This window comes from Scardinius erythrophthalmus (assembly GCF_964197995.2).
Source record: "Scardinius erythrophthalmus genome assembly, chromosome: 6".
Classification (NCBI taxonomy): Eukaryota; Metazoa; Chordata; class Actinopteri; order Cypriniformes; family Leuciscidae; genus Scardinius; species Scardinius erythrophthalmus.
Genome location: NC_138226.1, coordinates 5352505 through 5372204, shown reverse-complemented (window position 1 = coordinate 5372204; position 19700 = coordinate 5352505). Strand labels below are relative to the sequence as shown.

Here is a 19700-nt window from a genome sequence, read left to right as displayed (position 1 = left end):
ATTAACCATGGAAAGGGAAGGAAAAGGAAAAAAAAAAACATCCATCCTGAGATTGTTAGCTGGTCTAAACTGGTATTATTGTGGTTTATCAGGGGTGCGTTTCCCAAAGCCAAATATGGTCTCCAGTTCTGTCATTACCAACACAATTCAACAGAACTTGCAACCATAGTTGGCTAATGATGCTTTTAGGAAAAGTGAACTGAAAAGCGACCCAAAGTTTTCAAGGCTGAGAGACCAGTAAATCAGCTTAGGTGTTAAAAGCTGATTGTTTGTGGTGATTTTGGAGAATTAAAGTGTATTTAATTATAAAAGATAAATGCGACTGACCTTTGTTCCAGGAAGTCCTATTCCAATGTCGCCCTGTATTCCAGGTGGGCCAGCAGGGCCACGCTCACCCTGTGATTAATTACAAACAAAAACAACAAATATCTAAGTCATTATATCACATTCATTATTATGTATGGAAGAAATTTTTCATTGTGTTAAATCTATATCCAAAAAGACATAAGAGTTTCTTAGGAGAACCTTTATCAGGTATTAAGTATTATATAAATTCAGGTTTAAGTTTAAATTCAAGTTGTCATCTCAGAGAAACATTGAAGGAATGTTCTGTGTTCAGTTTAACTTAAGCTGTAAGGACAGTATCCGTGTCATGCTGTTGATTATCACGGAAAATAATTTAAACTCGTCCCTCAGTTTTTACAAACATAACTTAAAATCTCGCTGACAGAAATCCACTTACAATGGATCCACTTCCATTGAAAGCACATGACTGTCAACAGGATGAATTTATTTTCTGTGGAAATCGACAGCAGGCCACAGATTCTGTCAATAGAGCTGAAGTTAAATTGAACCAAGAACATCCCTTTTACATAACCTTCAGTCAGAACATGAAAATGATGATAGTCAAACTCATACTAATACTACCACAAAAAAGTATATATATATATATATATATATATATATATATATATATATATATATATGTGTGCAAAAGCCTCTAATTGCCATCTGAAATTTTCTTCTAGAATGATCATTTTTGTCAAGCTCGTATATTTAAGTTCAGTAATTTCACTTTAATGAAAATTCATAGGTAATTTTTATTGCCATTAAAGTGAAATTACTGAACTTAAATATACAAGCTTGATAAAAATGATCATTCTAGAAGAAAATTTCAGATGGCACTCAGAGGCTTTTGCATTTTTGCATCACCTCAAACCTCAAAAATACCAAAAAAAACCTAATAATAATTATAAAGACGGATTAGAGTCTGAACCAGAAACGTTAGATTCTTTACTATTCCTGTCCATATTTAAGGTATTGTTCAATCTGTTTGTGCATTATCGGCTTATTTTAAGCATCATTTTCAATATAGTTGCTGTCAAAAAAAGTCAAATCCAATCCAAACAAATAGTCAGTTAAATGATCTGCTCATGACATTTACAGTTTTCTCTTCGCTGTGCTGCATTTCTATATGCTGGAAATGCTCTTTGTTCACGTCATCTGCGTGTCTGTGCATGAAGAGAACACATTTATACTTTGCACAGCATTTTTCCATCATGCACATTTCTACTGTTATTAGCGACCTTGACAATAATCGCAGACCACCCTGAATCCTGACAAGCACTTTCTAGCAAGTTACAATCTAATTGGTTGACGTTTAACCTTGGTAGTAAGGGTTTATTATTAATATTCAAATAATAATGACTGTCTTTTATTGTGGTATCATCTATTCTATTTTAAGATGAATCTGCCTCTAAAAACAAAACAAAGTGTGGTTCATATCAGTCAGACAGTCTTTGACACTAGTTTAGTGAACCTGTGCATGTGTAAAGAAGGATCCCTGACATCTGCAGAGCTGTGTAAACCTCTGAATGCTTCCTGCAGTTAAATTAAACAAGGGGAAAACTACTGGCAGAGCAGCAGGTTTCACTACAGGCATCTATTAAAGGAAATCCAAAACGTGCCAAAACACGTTCATCTTCGACCCTATTTTTGAGCACAAGCGCAAGACACATACTCAAACTAAAATGGCTGCAGTACATGGACCCTTTGCACTGCAGATGAAACCATTGTCTCTTGAAAGAAGACACTTGGGAGATTGTCCAAATGCCAGAAATAAAGGATTAGTTCACCTAACATGAAATGCTATAATTTATTCACACTCATGTTGTTCTAAATCAGTATGTTTTTTTTTTTTTATTGGAATCAATGACAAAGGAATCAATGACACGCACGCATGCGCGCACACACACACTACTTGTATATGTGGTTTACGGTAATGGTTTTGCTACTGTAAAAACTGTATATTCTATCCCATTACACTATAACCCAACTCCTAAACCTACCCATCACAGAAAACTTTCTGCATTTTTTTTAAGCCATTTGGTTCATGAGCACACAGGAAATGTCCTCATAAACCATGTTTACATTGTAATACCTATGTCATTATACACATTTGTGTCCTCAAAAACCATATATACAAGAACACTCACTCACTCACACACACCATTAAAGGGTCACGATGCCAAGACTCCTGAAACTGTGCTAGCTTTTTATACAGAAAATAGCTTTCTGTATGTAAACAGATCAAAATGTATTGAAAAGTAAATTATGAAAGAAAATCATTTTTGGGTGAACTATTCCTTTAAAATCATGATGAGAAATTAAGACAATTTCAAATGCATTGTAAAGGGATGCACACATTTTTGTACATAAAAATACACGACACTGGCCTAGAAACACAAAGAGTGAAAGCCTTATTTGAGACTCCTTTGTCTCTATTCTGCACCTGTTCCCCTCAGAGTGCATCATTTAGTCGAAAATGGACACGAATGATAATTCCTTCTAAAGACGTGAAGTAAACAACTGAGAATGCATCAATATTTCTCTTTCACTGTGGCATATGGATTTGAACTAATGGATGTATCAAGTCAAGTCAAGTCAAGTCAAGTTTATTTATATAGCGCTTTTCACAACACAGGTTGTATCAAAGCAGCTTCACAGTAATAAATTAGAACAATACATCAATGTTTGTTTCTAGTGGAACGTCTACGTTCGGTAATGCTGATCAATAGTATCGTTGATTGATTAATTTAATTAAATATCCCCAAATATCCCCAACTGAGCAAGCCAAAGGCAACAGTGGCAAGGAACCGAAAAACTCCATCAGGTGACCTAATGGAGAAAAAAAAAACCTTGGGAGAACCCAGGCTCAGTCGGGGGCCAGTTCTCCTCTGGCGTTTATGAACTAGAGGTCGGATTTAACTGTAGGATTAAAAGTATTATATGAATGCCTGGCTGAAGAGATGCGTCTTTAATCTAGTTTTAAACTGGGAGAGCGAGTCTGAGCAACGAACAGTATCCACGTATCAAACAAACAAGCCTCCAACGCGTGTGTTTTCTCATGCACGCTAACATGGGAAACAGTGAGACTTTTCCAGGTGTGCTTGGTGAACGTGATGAGCTGACTTTTTTAGGATAATGGTTTGTGATTATAAGGCACAGACCTTCTTGCCCTGTGGGCCCTCTGGTCCGATGTCACCCTGTGGTCCTGGTAAACCCTGCAGGGGAAACATGAAACAGTGGCATGAACATTTGTGTGATGTCTCTAGGGATGTGTAGCATTATCTGTAGACACCTAAGCATTATGCTGCTTTACAGTGCAGTAAAATACAAGTTTTGATTTTTTAATCATATGTTGGGTGAAATTCAAGATGTGTTTGAACATTTACCTCCTCTGAAATAAGTTCTCAGATTTAGTTTGAAAGAAAGGAATGGTACAAACATCGGTCTCAGGTGATCAAAGCTAAATACAGGTGTAAACAGGCTTCCAAACGTTCTGTTATTGATCATTTGCATATTCAGTCAGCAGTGAAGGACCGCCTACTCGCCTGTCAATCAACCATAGTGCTACCTCAGCCAACAAAAGTGCTAACGTTCCCATTAAGTTCCGAAAACATTATGTCTGAATGTTCTCAGAATGTTCAAATGTCACTTTTTTTTTTTTTTGGTTATGGAAACGTTAAAGGGTTATTAGTTCATCCAAAAATGAAAATTCTGTCATTAATTACTCACCCTCGTTCCAAACTCGTAAGACTTTCGTTCATCTTCAGAACACAAATGAAGATCTTTTTAATGAAATCTGAGAGATTTCTGTCCCTCCATTGACAGCTATGCAACTACCACTCTGACGCTTCAGAAAGTTAATAAAGAGATCGTAAAACTAATCCATAAGAAATGAGCGATTTAGCCCAAATTTTCTGAAGAGACTCGATCACTTTATATGATGAATATAAAGCTTTTATTCACATATAAACATTGAACAGCAAACATAAACAGAAGCTCAACCGAACCTGCTTGACGCTCGAGAATGAAATGAAATGAAATTTTAATTTAAAAATTAGCCCTTAAATATGTGTGAGTTGATGAATGTTTATGTGAATAAAAGCCTAAATTAACTCTTTTCATCATATAAAGCAATCGAGTCTCTTCAGAAAATTTGGACTAAACCGCTCAACTCATATGGATTAGTTTTACGATCTTCTTATGAACTTTTTGAAGCGTCAAAGTCAATGGAGCGACAGAAATCTCTCCCGATTTCATCAAAAATATCTTCATTTGTGTTTCGAAGATGAATGAAACGCACGTCTTACGGGTTTGGAACGACACGAGGTTGAGTAATTAATGATAGAATTTTCATTTTAGGGGAACATTCCATTTGATCATTCTACAACCCATTATGGGAAACGTTACTTTTGAATGTTCTCTAAACATTCTGAAACGAGCAGCAACATTTAAAACATGTTAGATAATGTTTCAGATAAAGCGTTCCCTGAATGATGTACAGGATAAATGTTTTTGTCCTGACGTTTTGAGAACAATATAACATTGAACGAAAGTTCTATTAATGTTACTGAAACAACGTTTGCTCGTAACTTTGAGAGAACCTTGCCAGAACGTTCTGAGAACAATTACTGTTAGCTGAGACAACAATTTTAAAAGTAAAAGGCCTTAAACTTTGAAATGGCTTTAAAAGAAAACAAAAACTGTACATTTTTGACATACATATACATGTAAATATACAGACAGGTGTGACATTTTTTGTTTGAGATAAGTTTTAAATAAATGTATACTCGCATACCTGCAGACCTCTGGACCCTTGTGTGCCAACTGGACCTTCAGGACCCTATCAGATGGTACAATATCACCTAATTAAGCATTTGAAACATATATTATTGTGTTCGTCACATATTCAAGGAACATGCAGAATGCTGTAACGTCTGAAGGTTTATGTACCCGGTCTCCTTTGATTCCTGGGGTTCCACATTCTCCTCTTTCACCCTGTGCACAGTCAAGAGATGATCAGAGTCATGACAATCTCACGTGATTGTGCGCTTTAACAGAAATGAATTATGATTTGGTGTGGGGCTTCAGTACCTGCTCTCCTTTGTAGCCTGGTTTCCCCTGCGAGCAAAACAGAAAGATATTAATATATGGAATTTTTAAATACCCTTATTCGCATCTTGCACATTGATTGGTGATGTCATATATTGTCTGGATATATTAAGTCATTTAAAATTATTATAAAAAATGCAGTTCATAATTAGAATGGCTTGACTACACTTTTCAATTTCTGAAATGTAAAATGTATTGTAAAAAAAAAAAGTAGTTTGAAATAATATTTTATTAATGTAACAGTGAAGCAGTTTTGTTTTAAATATATACATATAAACCAATATAAAATATTGACAATATTATGTCTACCAAATAAAAGTCAGCATGATGCAATAAAAAATAAAGGAAACCATTTAGCTGTCACATGACAAGAAAACAAAAAAAAAACAGGAAATGACATCACAGTGGACCCCTAAGTGTATTAGTGTAACCCTCATGGTCAATAAGTGCTTTTCAAAATATTGACTTTTTACCTTTTTTTTTTTTACATGATTCACCTTTTCTAAATAATAATTCAAATGGAAAAATTAAAAATATATATTTGTATAAAATATTTTAACCTTTTTAAATGCTTTTTCTTTGAATAATTAGGATATAGTGTATTCAATAATAATGTTTGATCATTTAAAATTTGGTAACTTTTTTTGTCGATGATCACACCACCAGACAGAAGTTTAGATTTTTTTTTTTTCGGTCGTGATTTTGCGGATAGTTTGTCCCAGCATCAGCCACTCACCTCTGTACCCTCACGACCAGGAAGTCCACTCAAACCAGCATCACCCTAACAACGGCACAAAAGTGTTTTTTAGAAAGAGTTAGAGTTAGCCTGTCATTCTTGATTCCTGTTCTGCTGAATCTGAGAAAATGTGTATATGAAATCTTAATAGAAATATTAAGAGACAAATGCACAACTATATAAATAGCCATCAGCTTCCTCATCACATTTCCCATGCACATCAACATAAGCAAGCATACGCCAGAGAGAATGATAGAAATGCTGACCTTATGACCTTTAGCCCCAGGGGTTCCGTCCTCTCCTGGGCGACCCTTCTTTCCCTGCCGGGGAAACGGGAGAAAGTGAGCAGCTGTTTTAGTTCTATTCGAGTGAAAAAGTGAATGACCTCATATATCTGATGCTTAGTGGAGCGGCCTTGATTTTATATGTCACTATGTTTCCATCCACCTATTTTTATCCGCATTTGGGAATATCGCATTAAAAAAACTGGATTTAAACTCCAAGATGCGCATAAATTCTAAATGTGCATAAAATGTTATGCACTCAGTTGAGGTGGATACATATTTTTATCTAATAAGAAAGCAGACGCATTAAAACTACAATGGAAACACATTTACTTAATAAATCCCTTGATTGCATTGCATTTTAAATGTTGGTTTGATCACTCTGAAAGGCCTGAGCCAAAGTCTGAAATCAAAATAATTTGGTTTAATTCCCTTCCAGAAGTGTCTCACATGATTGCATTCCCAAACACCAGCATTCGAACGCAAGAGAACATGACATGAGTTTATTGCGTTTATGATGTAGGAAGAAAGAGTGGCTTCCCCTTCCACTTTTATTACAGATATCTTGCGCCAATTTTCCAGGAATGGAATGAAACGGTGCTTTATTCACAAATATTCGATATTCCAATTTTCCGCATAAGTTAAAATACGCAGTTTTGGATGGGAAAATAGCTATTGTTATTTTATTATTTATATAATATTATGGTATTTATTAATATTTTGAATTAGCTTTTATTTTTATATTTTCAGTTTTCATTTTAAGGTTTAATGACTTTTTTATGTGCTTTTGTCATTCTTTTTGTTTTTTACATTTTGTCATTCTTTGAATGTTTTTCTTTTTGTATCTTTGTTTAGCTTAAAAAATTTTTTTATTTCAGTTTTAGTTCAAAAATTTTGTTTTAAGTTCAGGTTTTTCATCTAATATTTATCTAATATCTTATTTCAGCTTTATTTCAATTAATAAAAAACTATATTTGTAGTCTTAGTTGACAATAACAACACTTGTTTATGTTTAGTCTAGCAAGTATCTGTTTATACTTGTTGCCAAAAGTTTACCAAATCTGACAAAATCTCCTATTAGCAATTTATGGCAGTGTTATTTCAATTAAAAAACAGGGTGTAAAATAGTGAAATAGTGAAAATAGTCTCTAGTGAATTGCTTTCTGAACCATTTAGATGAATTGTTCAATTGAAACGATTCATTAATTGAATTGAACTTCTCAGTCTTGAGTTTGAGTTTATTGAGTTTACTGAGTTTGACTCAGCACCTGGTCAGCACCTGATCGACTGCTTCGGTCACAGCAAAAGTGCAGGCCAGAGAATGTTAAACTAATGAGAGCAATTACCGAGGCCTGTCATTTATATCCATGAGAATGTGAGGAATCCCTGAAAGGTAAAACACCTGGATAATGATGGTTAGGCGCCTGCCGCTGAATAACCGACTCTAACGTGATCCGCCCTTCTACACACTACAGTTTAAGCCGTGTTAAAAGAGCAATAAAAAGAGCAATCTGAACTTGTTCAGTGCATCTATTTTATTTTGACCAGAAACACTTGGACTGAATCAAACTCAGTAACTTTGACTTTAAATCTCACCTATTGCAGATTTCTTGTCAGTGATAGAATAAGAACAAATAAACAAATTGCAAACGACAGTACAAATAATTGCAATGTATAAAGAGAGATATGAAATAAACACGGCTTTAAGTTTTTCAGGTGGGTCTAACAGAAGGTCAGTATTCAGGAAAGAAAAAATACTATAGAAATGATGTAAAACAACACCGTAGTCTTCATTGTAAAAATTAAATACAGATTAAAGCTTACAACGTTACAAAAGTTATTCAGTCAAGAGCAGAGAGTGATTTTCTTTGTCTTTTGTTCTTTGATTAACATGACAGATGGCAGCAGGAATGTTAGGCTGCTGTCACTTTAAGAGTTTAAGCACACAACACAAGTTGCACAACATGCGTTATCTTTCTCAACTATTTACAGTTTTTAACTGAATACTCACCAAGATAGGCATTTTGACATAATTTTGTGTGTATTTAATCGCTTAATCGCAGTAAGCCACTCATTTTGGCACACAAGCTGTTTGAGAGGCGGCTTTTTGTGCGCGCCAATTATAATAAACCTTCGGGAATTAGTAAATTATGCGCAATACAAGCACTATTTAACTATTGTCACTTGGCCGTCGGAGAGAAGAGAGTGAGAACGCGCAGCTGATGTTATTGCCTGTGCCGCTGGGAACAAAATGGACCGGCTCGGAATCGAAAAGACGTGAGACTGACTGGCCGGTCACCGGTCTGGGCCGAGCATGTCAAAAATCGGCTGATTCTGGTCTCTGGCCAGTCGATCAGTGCATTTTTTATCAAAAAATCCAAAAAAAAAGGAAAAAAAGTCGGCACACCATGGCTCCAAAATGTGAAAATTTAATAACAGACTCACACACGGGTGGTAACGTTTCAAGCGCGTAGGCTCTTCGTCAGACCCTACGCCTACACGCTTGAAACGTTAACACCTGTGTGTGAGTCTGTTATTAAATTTTCACATTTTGGAGCCGACTTTTTTTCCTGTGCTTTTGATCTGATTTTATCCAAAAATGCTAAATAACTGCAGTTATAAGGACAAAAAATATAAATGTCACCATGACTATTTTCACCCATCATTGGCAGGTGTGGCAACATGTTAATTTTGGACCCTTAAGTGTTTGAAAGTCACGGTTTTCAGTCATAACATGTAATTACATTCTCTTCACTTTCAACGGGCTAAACATGAAAAACACTTTTTTCAGAATCTTCGTGTTTTCCCTAAGGTAGTGCTGAAGGGTCCTGACAAAGATAATTATCCTGACTTTTACTAAACAAAGTAGTTATCCAAGATGTCAGAACCGTGCCTGTCTCTTCCCACTGTTGACAATCCTCAAAGAAATCCGCACCTCGAATCGAAAAAAGAGGAGAAAAATGTGCCCGTGGGCTTTCCTGGAAATATGGTCCCATGTTGAAGGAAGATTAGAGTGAAAATACTTACCGCTGGGCCAGCGGGTCCTCTCTCGCCTTTCTCACAAGCACACTTCTGGGACAGAGGACACTAAATATAGAGAAAAGAGTGTAAATGGAAAAGCAGGTTTCATTTGTTTGTGTTTCAGTAAGGCAGTGATGCTTTACATTAAATATTATCTATATTAAATATGATCTACTTACCCCATCATTTGCCAGCTGAGCCTATGTAGAGGGAACAACAAGAAAATTTGATTCTGTACAAACTATAACTGGTATATAAAAGCTGCAGTCATAATTGTTGCTATATGGCAAGGATTCATTTTGTGAGGTTTGGGTTAACATTATGAACATCTGGCCATACGTTCATAAATCTCCCCAGAGATTAAAGGAAACACTATCATTTAACATGTTGAGTCCTGCTTTACACTGGAATTATATCAATGTGTTTCTGCTCAAATGAGAAAAATGAAACCTGCCGTAAGTGCTTATCAGTATAACAAAGATTTATGGATTGTATAAACCCAGTCCCAGATGTATAGAAAAGCCACTACGGGACGTGTTTACTCTAATTATAGTAAATGAAGTGTAGAAAGGCTAATAGTTAGGTGTGCCAGGGATCCTAAAACATTAGCAGAATGTAATTATTTTCTCTTCTGTACGTTCAAATACTTGTCAAATACAGGCCAGATGTGGCTAGCTGGTCTTATCTGGTTAAAACTGGTTTAACAGTTTCCCAGCCTGACCAGCTGACAAGTCCCCCCCCTAAAACCAGCCAACCAGACCGACCTGCGGAAACCAGGTGACCAGCTAAGACCAGCAAACCAGTAAAGCTGGGTTAAGTTTAGCAGGATGATAGTCACAGTATTTCACAAGCACATATTACTGACGCTAAAGACGTCAATCGTTGATGTAAAATAAAATTAAGCACGATAACGAAAATCGTGACATTAACAGTTCACTCTATGTCAGCGTTTAATGCATTGTTGTGGCATTCAGCCGTTTTCAGTGATGAAATGTTATAATAATAATACTAATAAAAGAGCAACTGATAAAGCAATATTAAACTAACAGAAACATTTGGGCAAATTCAAATTCCTACAGTAATTAAATTAGAAGTTTGATTCGAGTGAACACGAACGAAGAAAATGACTCTTATAAACTGATTCTTTTTAGTGAGTCAAAAACACAGCACAACAAATAACTCTTATAAGTCGCACACCCAATCTTTCAATATCGAGTTACAATCACTTTCAGTGATTGAATTTAATAGTAATAAGGCCTTTATTGAATATGGCTGTGTGATATTTAATGTTTTTGTACTATACCAATGGACAGTGAAACTAAAATATGCACAAATTATTCCCGAATCAAATCAAAATGAGAGCTTGTGAATTGAAATCGCATCAAATCAGGAAATCTGAATGGTTACCCAACCGTGTAAAAGGAGCTCTATGTAGAAATCCCAGTAGGAGAAGTGTTTGTAGCTTTTTTATTTTATTTTTTACCCTTGAACAAGCCCAGAAAAGAATCTGCAGACTTTTTACATAGAACTGTAACTATGTAGACTTTTACTGTAGAATGCCAAAGCTCAAAGTACTCTTACTGGTAGCTGAAAGCATAATCAAATCGGCCAAAATAATGACTAGTACACAAACACTCAAGTTGCAGGAACGAATTTGACCAGATTTGAGGGAGTTCTGTGTGTGCCCCGCCTATGACACACTGTGTGAGGACAGAACACAGAGTGCTTGTGGGACACCATACTTACAATCTGAATAATGACTTTTTCCATGACGTTCGGGTCCTGCAGATTATACAGGAATTTGGAGGCTGGCGTACTCGCCAGAAGTCTCAGGTTTGCTGTGTTGGCAGGCTCATTGGCAGTGTGAGTGATGCCAATTGTGAAGGCCTTCACGCCCTGGTTCTTTGCATCAGCCATAGCAGAGAAGATATCAGGGTTTCTGGGATGAAAGAAGCCATCGGTCAGCAGCAGGGCAATCTTGATGCTTTGTGGACTCGATTCTTCCACAAATATCTTGGTCATGTTGGTGATGGCGTAGGTGGTGTAAGTGCCGTGGCCGATGTAGGCCATCGGTGCGATTCTGCTCTTGAAGTTCTCCGAGCCTCTCCACTGTTTGAAGGTCTGCTCGATGATGACGTGGCTGCTGTACTGAAGCAGGGCCGCTCTCCAGCTGAGTTTGCGGCCTGTATCCAAGCGGATGCTCTGGAGGCCTTCTATAATGTCCATGGTGAACTTCTTCTCTTGCTGGTGGTTGTCCTTGGCCGTCTCAGAGCTGTCCAGCAGAAAGCCCAGCTCCAGACTGCAGTCCTCATCCAGGATAGCTGACGTCACAGCGAGAGATAATGTGTTAAGGAAAGATTAGATAATCTATTATACAGTTGGGTAAATTCTGAATTTAAGAATCAGTTTCCTTTTATTTTGATTGAAATGAGTTAAAATAGTTGAAATCCAACACTCACAGAGCAAAGGAAATTCATTAGTCCACCATATATGTTTTGTGACAAAACATAAATAAATACATCAGTAATTTTTCACTAATTATGCCTATTTATTTCCTGATATGTAGAATATGATTTAACATATTTCTCTGAACTTAGTTTAATATCATCATCATCATCATCAATTAACGCAGATATTGACCAAATAAATTGTATCCATATAGCACAACAAAACATCCAACACATTTTTTCAGATAACTTTATAAAATACACAAATTATACATAGGGCTGTGACGGTGGCAGTTTTTTACCACCGCGGTAGTAATGGACCCAAATACCGGCGGTGTTGCGGTGGTTGGGGGGGGGGGGGGGGGGGTTAAAAAAAAAAAAAAAAGAAACAACACACTAAAGCCTGAAAAGCATTGAAATAAATATCAGTAAATACTGGTAACTTACATAATATAATAAAGTTGAATCTATTAAAAAAACAAAAACAAAAAAAAAAACTTTCCACACAAAGGCGCGTGATAAAGCCTACCGCTCTGCGCTTTGAGAGGGATGTGGGACACGACCATCGATCTCGTTTCTGATATCCTCATGTTTTCTACTTGTAAAAGGTATGAAGAGCGAATTTTATCTTCCACAAGGGCAAGGCATTTAAGCTGTTTGCGCGCTGCCAGAGAAAGCAAAACTAAAATCACCCGCGCGTGTGAAACGCGCTTTACAAAATGAACTTGACGCGCCTTACCAATTATCATATGTCTAACAAGCACAAACTGTGTTAAAAATAATTTGACTTACAAGTAAAAATGTTGGCTATCTGTCCTACAGCGTTTTTCTACTTTAACACAGTAAAGAATACGAAAATAATCGACCTAAAAGCGAACAAAGGAAGAAACGTTTAAGGCGTCTTTGGGTGAGACGCGAGTGAAGATATGGGAAAAGAAAAAAGAGATTCCATGCAGGGATGAGTCACGATTTTTGAATATTCGATTAGTTGATTTAATTATAGAATATCTAATGTTCTAATGTCTGTTGTGCGATCATTCTCTAAAATAAAATCTCCATGTTCTGGTGCTGATGCAGTGGTGACGCGTTCATGTAACCGGAGGGTGACGCAGTGCTGCAAATAACGCACATAACAGCTGTCACAAAGAACCGGCAAAAGTAATGATTATGTACGTGTCAAATATAGCAAGGAGACATTTGAATTGTTTATTAATAAAGTGTTTTGTGTGCGTGTGTGTGTGTCAGTGTCGAGCTGCAAAGATGAAGTTGACGATGAGAAATGCACACTTATATGGAAAACATAATGCTAGTTGGTTTATTTTCGTTTTGAATTGTTTTGTTTAAAAGTAGATAATTCAAGCTTTCTATAAGGAATAACTAATGGAATATTTTTAAATTCGCTAATAATCGGGTGACCAGATCGCAAACCAGAATTTAAAGCCGACAAAGCTTAAGTTTATGGGCTCACGTAGGCTACAACTCTCTCATTCGTCATGAATTCAAACTTTTACATGGCTGCGATATAACATTTAATTGCTAAACCTATTATTTCTTTTGTAAACAAAGCTTTGTGTGTCATAATATTAATGTAAAACAGCATTCATATACAAAAATTTTTTTTAGGCAAAACACCGCCGGTACTACTCAGCCACCGCGGTGGCGCTTTACAACCGCGGTGGTGCGGTTGTCAAGTTTACCGGCACAGCCCTACATGTGTATTTTATAAAGTTATCTTTCAAAAAGTTCAGAGAACTCAGGCTCAGAGAACAAGAAAAAAAATCATATGCACATCATCAGGTATTTCCAGAAATATAGTATATGTGTGTATATATATACACATACACACATACATACATATATTTCTGGAAATACCTGATATATATAAATACTGACAACAAAAAAGTAAAAAAAAAAAAAAAAGTGGAATATTAAATTCTGGATAGTGCTCAACCCTGCAATCTATCTGGCTTTTTGCACAGAGGATGAAATTCATCTACACTTTTTTGATGTTACATAACTATTTCAGAACTAACTCTGTCACTAAATTGTTAGATATTGTCAATATTGTTTTAAAAAACACCAATAATCTTCTAATAATCCTATTTGGACTCACTAAGCAATGCAGTCTGTCATCTGATCTTACTTTCAGCACAGCAGCTCATCAGTCTTCATGTTACCGGTGACAAGACATGCCTACCAGTTCTTTTGCGGATATGAATGATAAATCATGTATATGTTAGGAAACTGTGATGGATAATGCCTGAGGCCTCTGAAATCACTACGACCAGACATCCTCTAAGAAAGATGGTCTTTAGATGTGCTGCTGTAGTATGTCTAGTATGTCTTAACATGACATTGCATGTTTTAAAGCGTAAATCCAGCTTTATGTGTCTTAGACTGCATGAGATGCACTGATGGTGACCCATGAGTTCATAACGCTTATACATAGTAAGAAGTCTTAATGAGTGAGTCATTGAATCATTCATTCAAATCTGAAACGTTGATTCTTTCAGGATTGAAACGCAACGGTTCTGATGTGGCTTTGTTTGGAACTATTTCCCTTGAAGGATCAAAAACAGACAATATGTGTCTTAAATGTAAGTTACATACTTAATATTAACGTCTTGTTATTTAACATTCCTAAACCCTGGGTTAACGTCTTTAATTACATATTTACGGTGTCAATGTCACACGCTGTATGCTTACATAAAGGCCCTAGCATTGCGCATCCTCATATTATATTGTATAATTTTATCCTTTATCTATAAATGTAAGTCTGTCTTCATTGTCACGTTTTCTGTCACCATTTTACATTTTCTTCTCAAACGCTGAACGCACAATGTTTCCGTGAGTGTCCAAAGCACGGAAATTTGAGGCGCGTGATTGGCTGTTGGTTGCTTAGCACCTAACCATAACATTCTACCACCACATCGTTTTACACTGTACCAGTTTATGGCTTTTCACACTTGTAATAGTTGTTACACTTTATTATGATGGTCCTTTTTACACATTATGTTGACTATACATTGCACATGTCAACTCTAATTAGAGTGTTAGTTGAATATTAGTAGATTGGTAGGGTTAGAATAAGTTGACTTAAGTTACTTATAGTCAGTAGAAAGTCTGTTGGGGAACCATGAAAATAAAAAGTTAGCAGATACTAAGCAGACAGTCTACTAATACTCTAATGAAAGTTACTTGACATAACTGCAACGTTACTTACAATTTAGTCAACAGAATGTTTAAAGGAGACCATCCAAAAAAGTGTTTAACCCTGGATCATTTTAAAATCCAGGTAAACGCAATCCTGGGTTATCTTGCTTCACTTTTCACTCTGCTCATAATTTACCCGAAGTTAAAAGAAACATGCCGACTTTTTGGGACTTTAGCTTATTCACTGTATCCCCCAGAGTTAGATAAGTCCATACATACCCTTATCATCTCAGTGTGTGCCGTAACTCTGTCTGACGCACCCACCGCTAGCCTAGCTTAGCACAAAGACTGGAGGTAAATGGCTCCAGCTAGCATACTGCTCCCAATAAGTGACAAAAGAACGCCAACTTTATCATATTTACATGTTGTGATTTGTATAGTCACAGCGTGTACAAATAACAAGGTCACATGAGACACAGCCATCTTCTAACCGTATACATACTGGGAACTATATTTTCAGAAGGCGAAGCACTGCTACATGGGCGGCGTTATTTTGTCACTTATTGGGAGCGGTATGCTAGCTGGAGCCGTTTACCTCCAGTCTTTGTGCTAAGCTAGGCTAGCGGTGGGTGCATCAGACAGAGTTACGGCACGCACGGAGATGAGAAGGGGATGTATGGACTTATCTAACTCTGGGGGATATGGTGAATAAGCTAAAGTCCCAAAAATTCGGCGTGTTCCTTTAAACATTAATCCTGGGTATACTGGGTAAGGTGATGTTTGACACCGTACATTCCTAAACCTTGGGTTAACGTACTTATTTTCAAATTTACGGTGTTAGCAAAATGTTCCTTTACCCGGGGTTAAAAGTGGGGTTTAGAACGATGATATCCCAGGGTAAAGTGCAGTGTGAAAAGCCCTTAAGTGACATACTGTATTTTTCCGAGTGAATTAGGATTAATAAATGTAGGGCGGAACTTGATTTCATCATGAAAGTTGTGCGAAGGGTTAAAAAAAAGGCGGGTTTTTAAAACCAAAAACTCTACAATAGACAATATATTAATTAATTTTGTCCTCCAAAAATAGCTGTAGATGAGAGTCAGTGTATTCAGTAATCTATCTTGTCATGCATGCTAAAAAGCAAAAATGAATAAAAAAAGCTGCTCACGGATCAGCATTGCATACTGTCACACAACACACTAACATAGACGCCTCACATTGACCATCATGTTTCTGCAGTTTGCCCGCCGTCTGTCCTCCGGTCTTGACTCTTGTTGGCCCGGTTCTTTCCTCATAGAAGTCCTGAGCCCAGACGCTCAGCAAACAAAAGCACAACAGGGACCAGCTCAATGTGTGAGCCATGACTGCCACTCCTGCAAAAATAATAATAATATATAATTATAAACTTGTCAAAAACATAGAAATAAGAATGTAAGTTAGCATGAAGAGAATACAGCGTTATATGTTACTGCATTATGATAGGACAGTTTCCACTTTCCACCTGAATTTCTTATTACCACAATGCACAATAGTGTGCATATCAACTCCTGACGAACACATACTGTACATTATTATTTGAATTATCACTTAGTGAATTATTTAACCATGTTTTACTGTTTCTGGAAGGCCTTTGTCTTTCAAACACATGAAAATGTACAAATTCACATCATTTCATATTTACATGCAATGCAGAGATTACCCTACTTGTTTATCAGTTGAACCTCTTTGACCTGATATATTTTCTTGAAGTAACCCTGTAGATTTTAAGTTCTTAAGTAAGGCAAATAATAAAATTAAGTTCACAGTTCTCTGATGTCGGTAAATGGTCATATGGCATGCAGGAAAACAAATACATATTTAAATATATATATATATATATTTAAATGCTATTTTAAATTTTAATTATTTAATTATTAGATTTTCATTAAACTCAGGAACTCTTAATTTATTTAATGTCAATTTTTTGCAATATGTCTATTTATGTGTACAAAATATGTGTATTCTGTGGAGTATGCGCATATAATGCGTGTTGAATGTTGCTCCTGGTACAGTCTGTGAAAACAAATTTCCAGAATGAATCTGAATCTGAACCCAGTTCCATCATGAACCCCAGTCTGGGAAACTCTGACGTAATGTATTTAATGCACTTCATGTTGTTGATAACAAAGAATTGAATATATTTTCTTTCTCTTTTTATTTCTATATCAATATGGTACAAGATTATTCTATTCAAATCAATGTTATAAACAAGTTAGGTCAAAAGTAATCAAAAAGTAGTCTGATTATATTACCTTAAATGTATTTTTCATGTAATTTGGAATCAGTAACCGACTACAATTTATAAGTAATCTACCCAGCACTGACTACATAGTACAGTATTTATAGATCAACAGATCATAGAAGTCTTTCTTGCACTGCCTAATTTTACAGTGACTTTTTTTTGTACTTAATACATTATAAAACCCTTTATGGAAATTACAAAAAAGGTCTAATTTTCTTTATGCAAAATACCTTTTCTTATTTTCTCTGTAAATATTTAACTTCTCAAACATTTCTCTTCTCAAGCATAAATCAATACACAAACAATTTCCAAGGGCAAATGAAATCTCTATTGATATTCTTACATACGAACCTGCTTGACATGCACTGTACAATATTACCTTCCAGAGAGACTTTAATAATGCAAAGCTCAAAGACGGCAATAAAAGAAACGTTCATATTTTTATTAGATGTTGAAAAGTTAACCACAATTTGCAATCATTCAATGAATATATGGCAGTGACTCACCTTTGGCAGCAAAGCCTCTTGCCACAAGCACAGCCCAGGTGTGCAGCTCAGCGTTCCTCAGGTGACACGTGTGTGTGTGTGCGTATGTGTGTGTGTGAAGAAGACTCTGGAGTGAAGAGCAGTTCTGCCTGAGTGAACAGAAGTAGAAAGGTTCCTCGGGCTGCGTCTGGGACTGTCACTCCCACTTTGAAGGGGAGGAGAGCCCACCAAACTCTTTAATAGAATTGCATCTAGACTGCACTTTTAATACACTTTTTTTGTGAGCTTTAAAGTGTACTACAATAAGTAGATGATGCATCTCATGCTTTCCAATTATTATTATTTATTTTTTCAAAATTCCACATATATTCAGATCATTAAAGGCAGAATTGATCCTCTATTGTTATTTACTCATCCAATCCCAAATGCTGTTTTTTTTTTTTTCTATGGAACACAAAATTAGAATTGCAGAACACTGATCTGCAAACAAAAAACTTTTAGAACACTTGGAACAAGTACAAATCATATGGATTATTTTTATGATTTTATGGTGCTTTTTTTGACCGGGGCAAAAGATAACATCATACGAATTTTAAAAGACATGAATATGTACAAATACTTGCAGAACTATTGCCTTAAAGGATTAGTTCACTTCAAAATGAAAATTCTGTCATCAGTTACTCACCATCAAACCGGTATGAGTTTCTTTGTTCTGTTGAACACAAAGGAAAATATTTTGAAGACTTTCGGTAACCAGACAGTTGACGGACCCCGTTGACTTCCATAGTTGGAAAAAAAAAATAATGCTATGGAAGTTAATGGCTACCGTAAACTGTTTAGTTACCATTCTTCAAAATATCTTCTTTTGTGTTCAACAGAACAAAGAAACTCATACAGGTTTGAAACAACTTGAGGGTGAGTAAATGATGACAGAATTTTCATTTTTGGGTGAACTATCCCTTTAAATGGTCTGAAAACTATTCGTGACTTAGTACGGTACTCCTGTATGGGGTTTTATGCTACATGACAGACTTAAGATATATGAGATGAGGCAAACAAAGGGGAATATGGGTGGAGTTAGTTTTACAAGTTTTTAGTCTTTCTTCAGGCATTCCCCGGGATGCTCCGGTGGCTGTCATGGCGATCAGAGGGGCCTGACCTCGGATAGTCTTTTCTTTACGAGCTTTGTTTATGACTATTATAACACCCTGATGACCGTCCTGGTCATCATGATGTTGCACCAGACTAATATACGACGACAACGTGTTCTGAAATAATCTGGTATATATTTTAACGTTTAAAAAATTGGGGTCGATACGACTCTTATGCTCACCAAGACTGCATTTGTTTGATAATAATACTGTGAAATATTATTATAATTTAAAATAACTATTTTCTATATGAAAATGTTAAATTGTAATTTATATCATTATCATTACTCCAGTCTTCAGTGTCACATGATCCTTCTGAAATCATTCTAATATGATGATTTGCTGCTCAAGAAGCATTTCTTATTATTATCAAGGTTGAAAACAGTCGTGCTGCTTAACATTTTTGTGGAAAAATCGTCATGCATTTTTATTTCAGGATTATTTAATGAATGGAAAGAACAGCATTCATTTAAAATAGAAATGTTCTGTCACTTTTGATCAATTTAATGTGTCCTCGCTGGATGAAAGTATTCATTTAACTTGCACTTTATTTTACAGTATGCGCACTTTTAATGTACTTACCCACAAAAGAACTGGTAATGTAAGGTAACTGGGTTATAACAAGGTAACTTTAAACTTACTGCCAAACCTAACCTTAACCCATGTAATCACCTCACATTACCAG

The 19700-nt window shown here is 36.1% G+C and overlaps 1 protein-coding gene across 1 annotated transcript in view; it reads right to left on the bottom strand.

Annotated features, from left to right (window-relative positions):
- Nucleotides 1-18010, bottom strand: part of col28a2a (collagen, type XXVIII, alpha 2a) — a 39961-nt gene extending 21951 nt beyond the window's left edge. Inside the window, exons 1-12 of the mRNA XM_081368619.1 lie at nucleotides 17886-18010; nucleotides 16316-16471; nucleotides 11245-11819; nucleotides 9678-9698; nucleotides 9505-9564; nucleotides 6460-6513; nucleotides 6194-6238; nucleotides 5440-5466; nucleotides 5299-5343; nucleotides 5144-5188; nucleotides 3510-3563; nucleotides 328-396 (exon numbers count right to left, since the gene is read on the bottom strand). Of these exons, the coding sequence (XP_081224745.1) occupies nucleotides 328-396; nucleotides 3510-3563; nucleotides 5144-5188; nucleotides 5299-5343; nucleotides 5440-5466; nucleotides 6194-6238; nucleotides 6460-6513; nucleotides 9505-9564; nucleotides 9678-9698; nucleotides 11245-11819; nucleotides 16316-16460 (1140 nt within the window). The 5' untranslated portion in view covers nucleotides 16461-16471; nucleotides 17886-18010. The remainder of the gene's footprint in view (nucleotides 1-327; nucleotides 397-3509; nucleotides 3564-5143; nucleotides 5189-5298; nucleotides 5344-5439; nucleotides 5467-6193; nucleotides 6239-6459; nucleotides 6514-9504; nucleotides 9565-9677; nucleotides 9699-11244; nucleotides 11820-16315; nucleotides 16472-17885) is intronic.
- Nucleotides 18011-19700: the final 1690 nt, after the last annotated feature.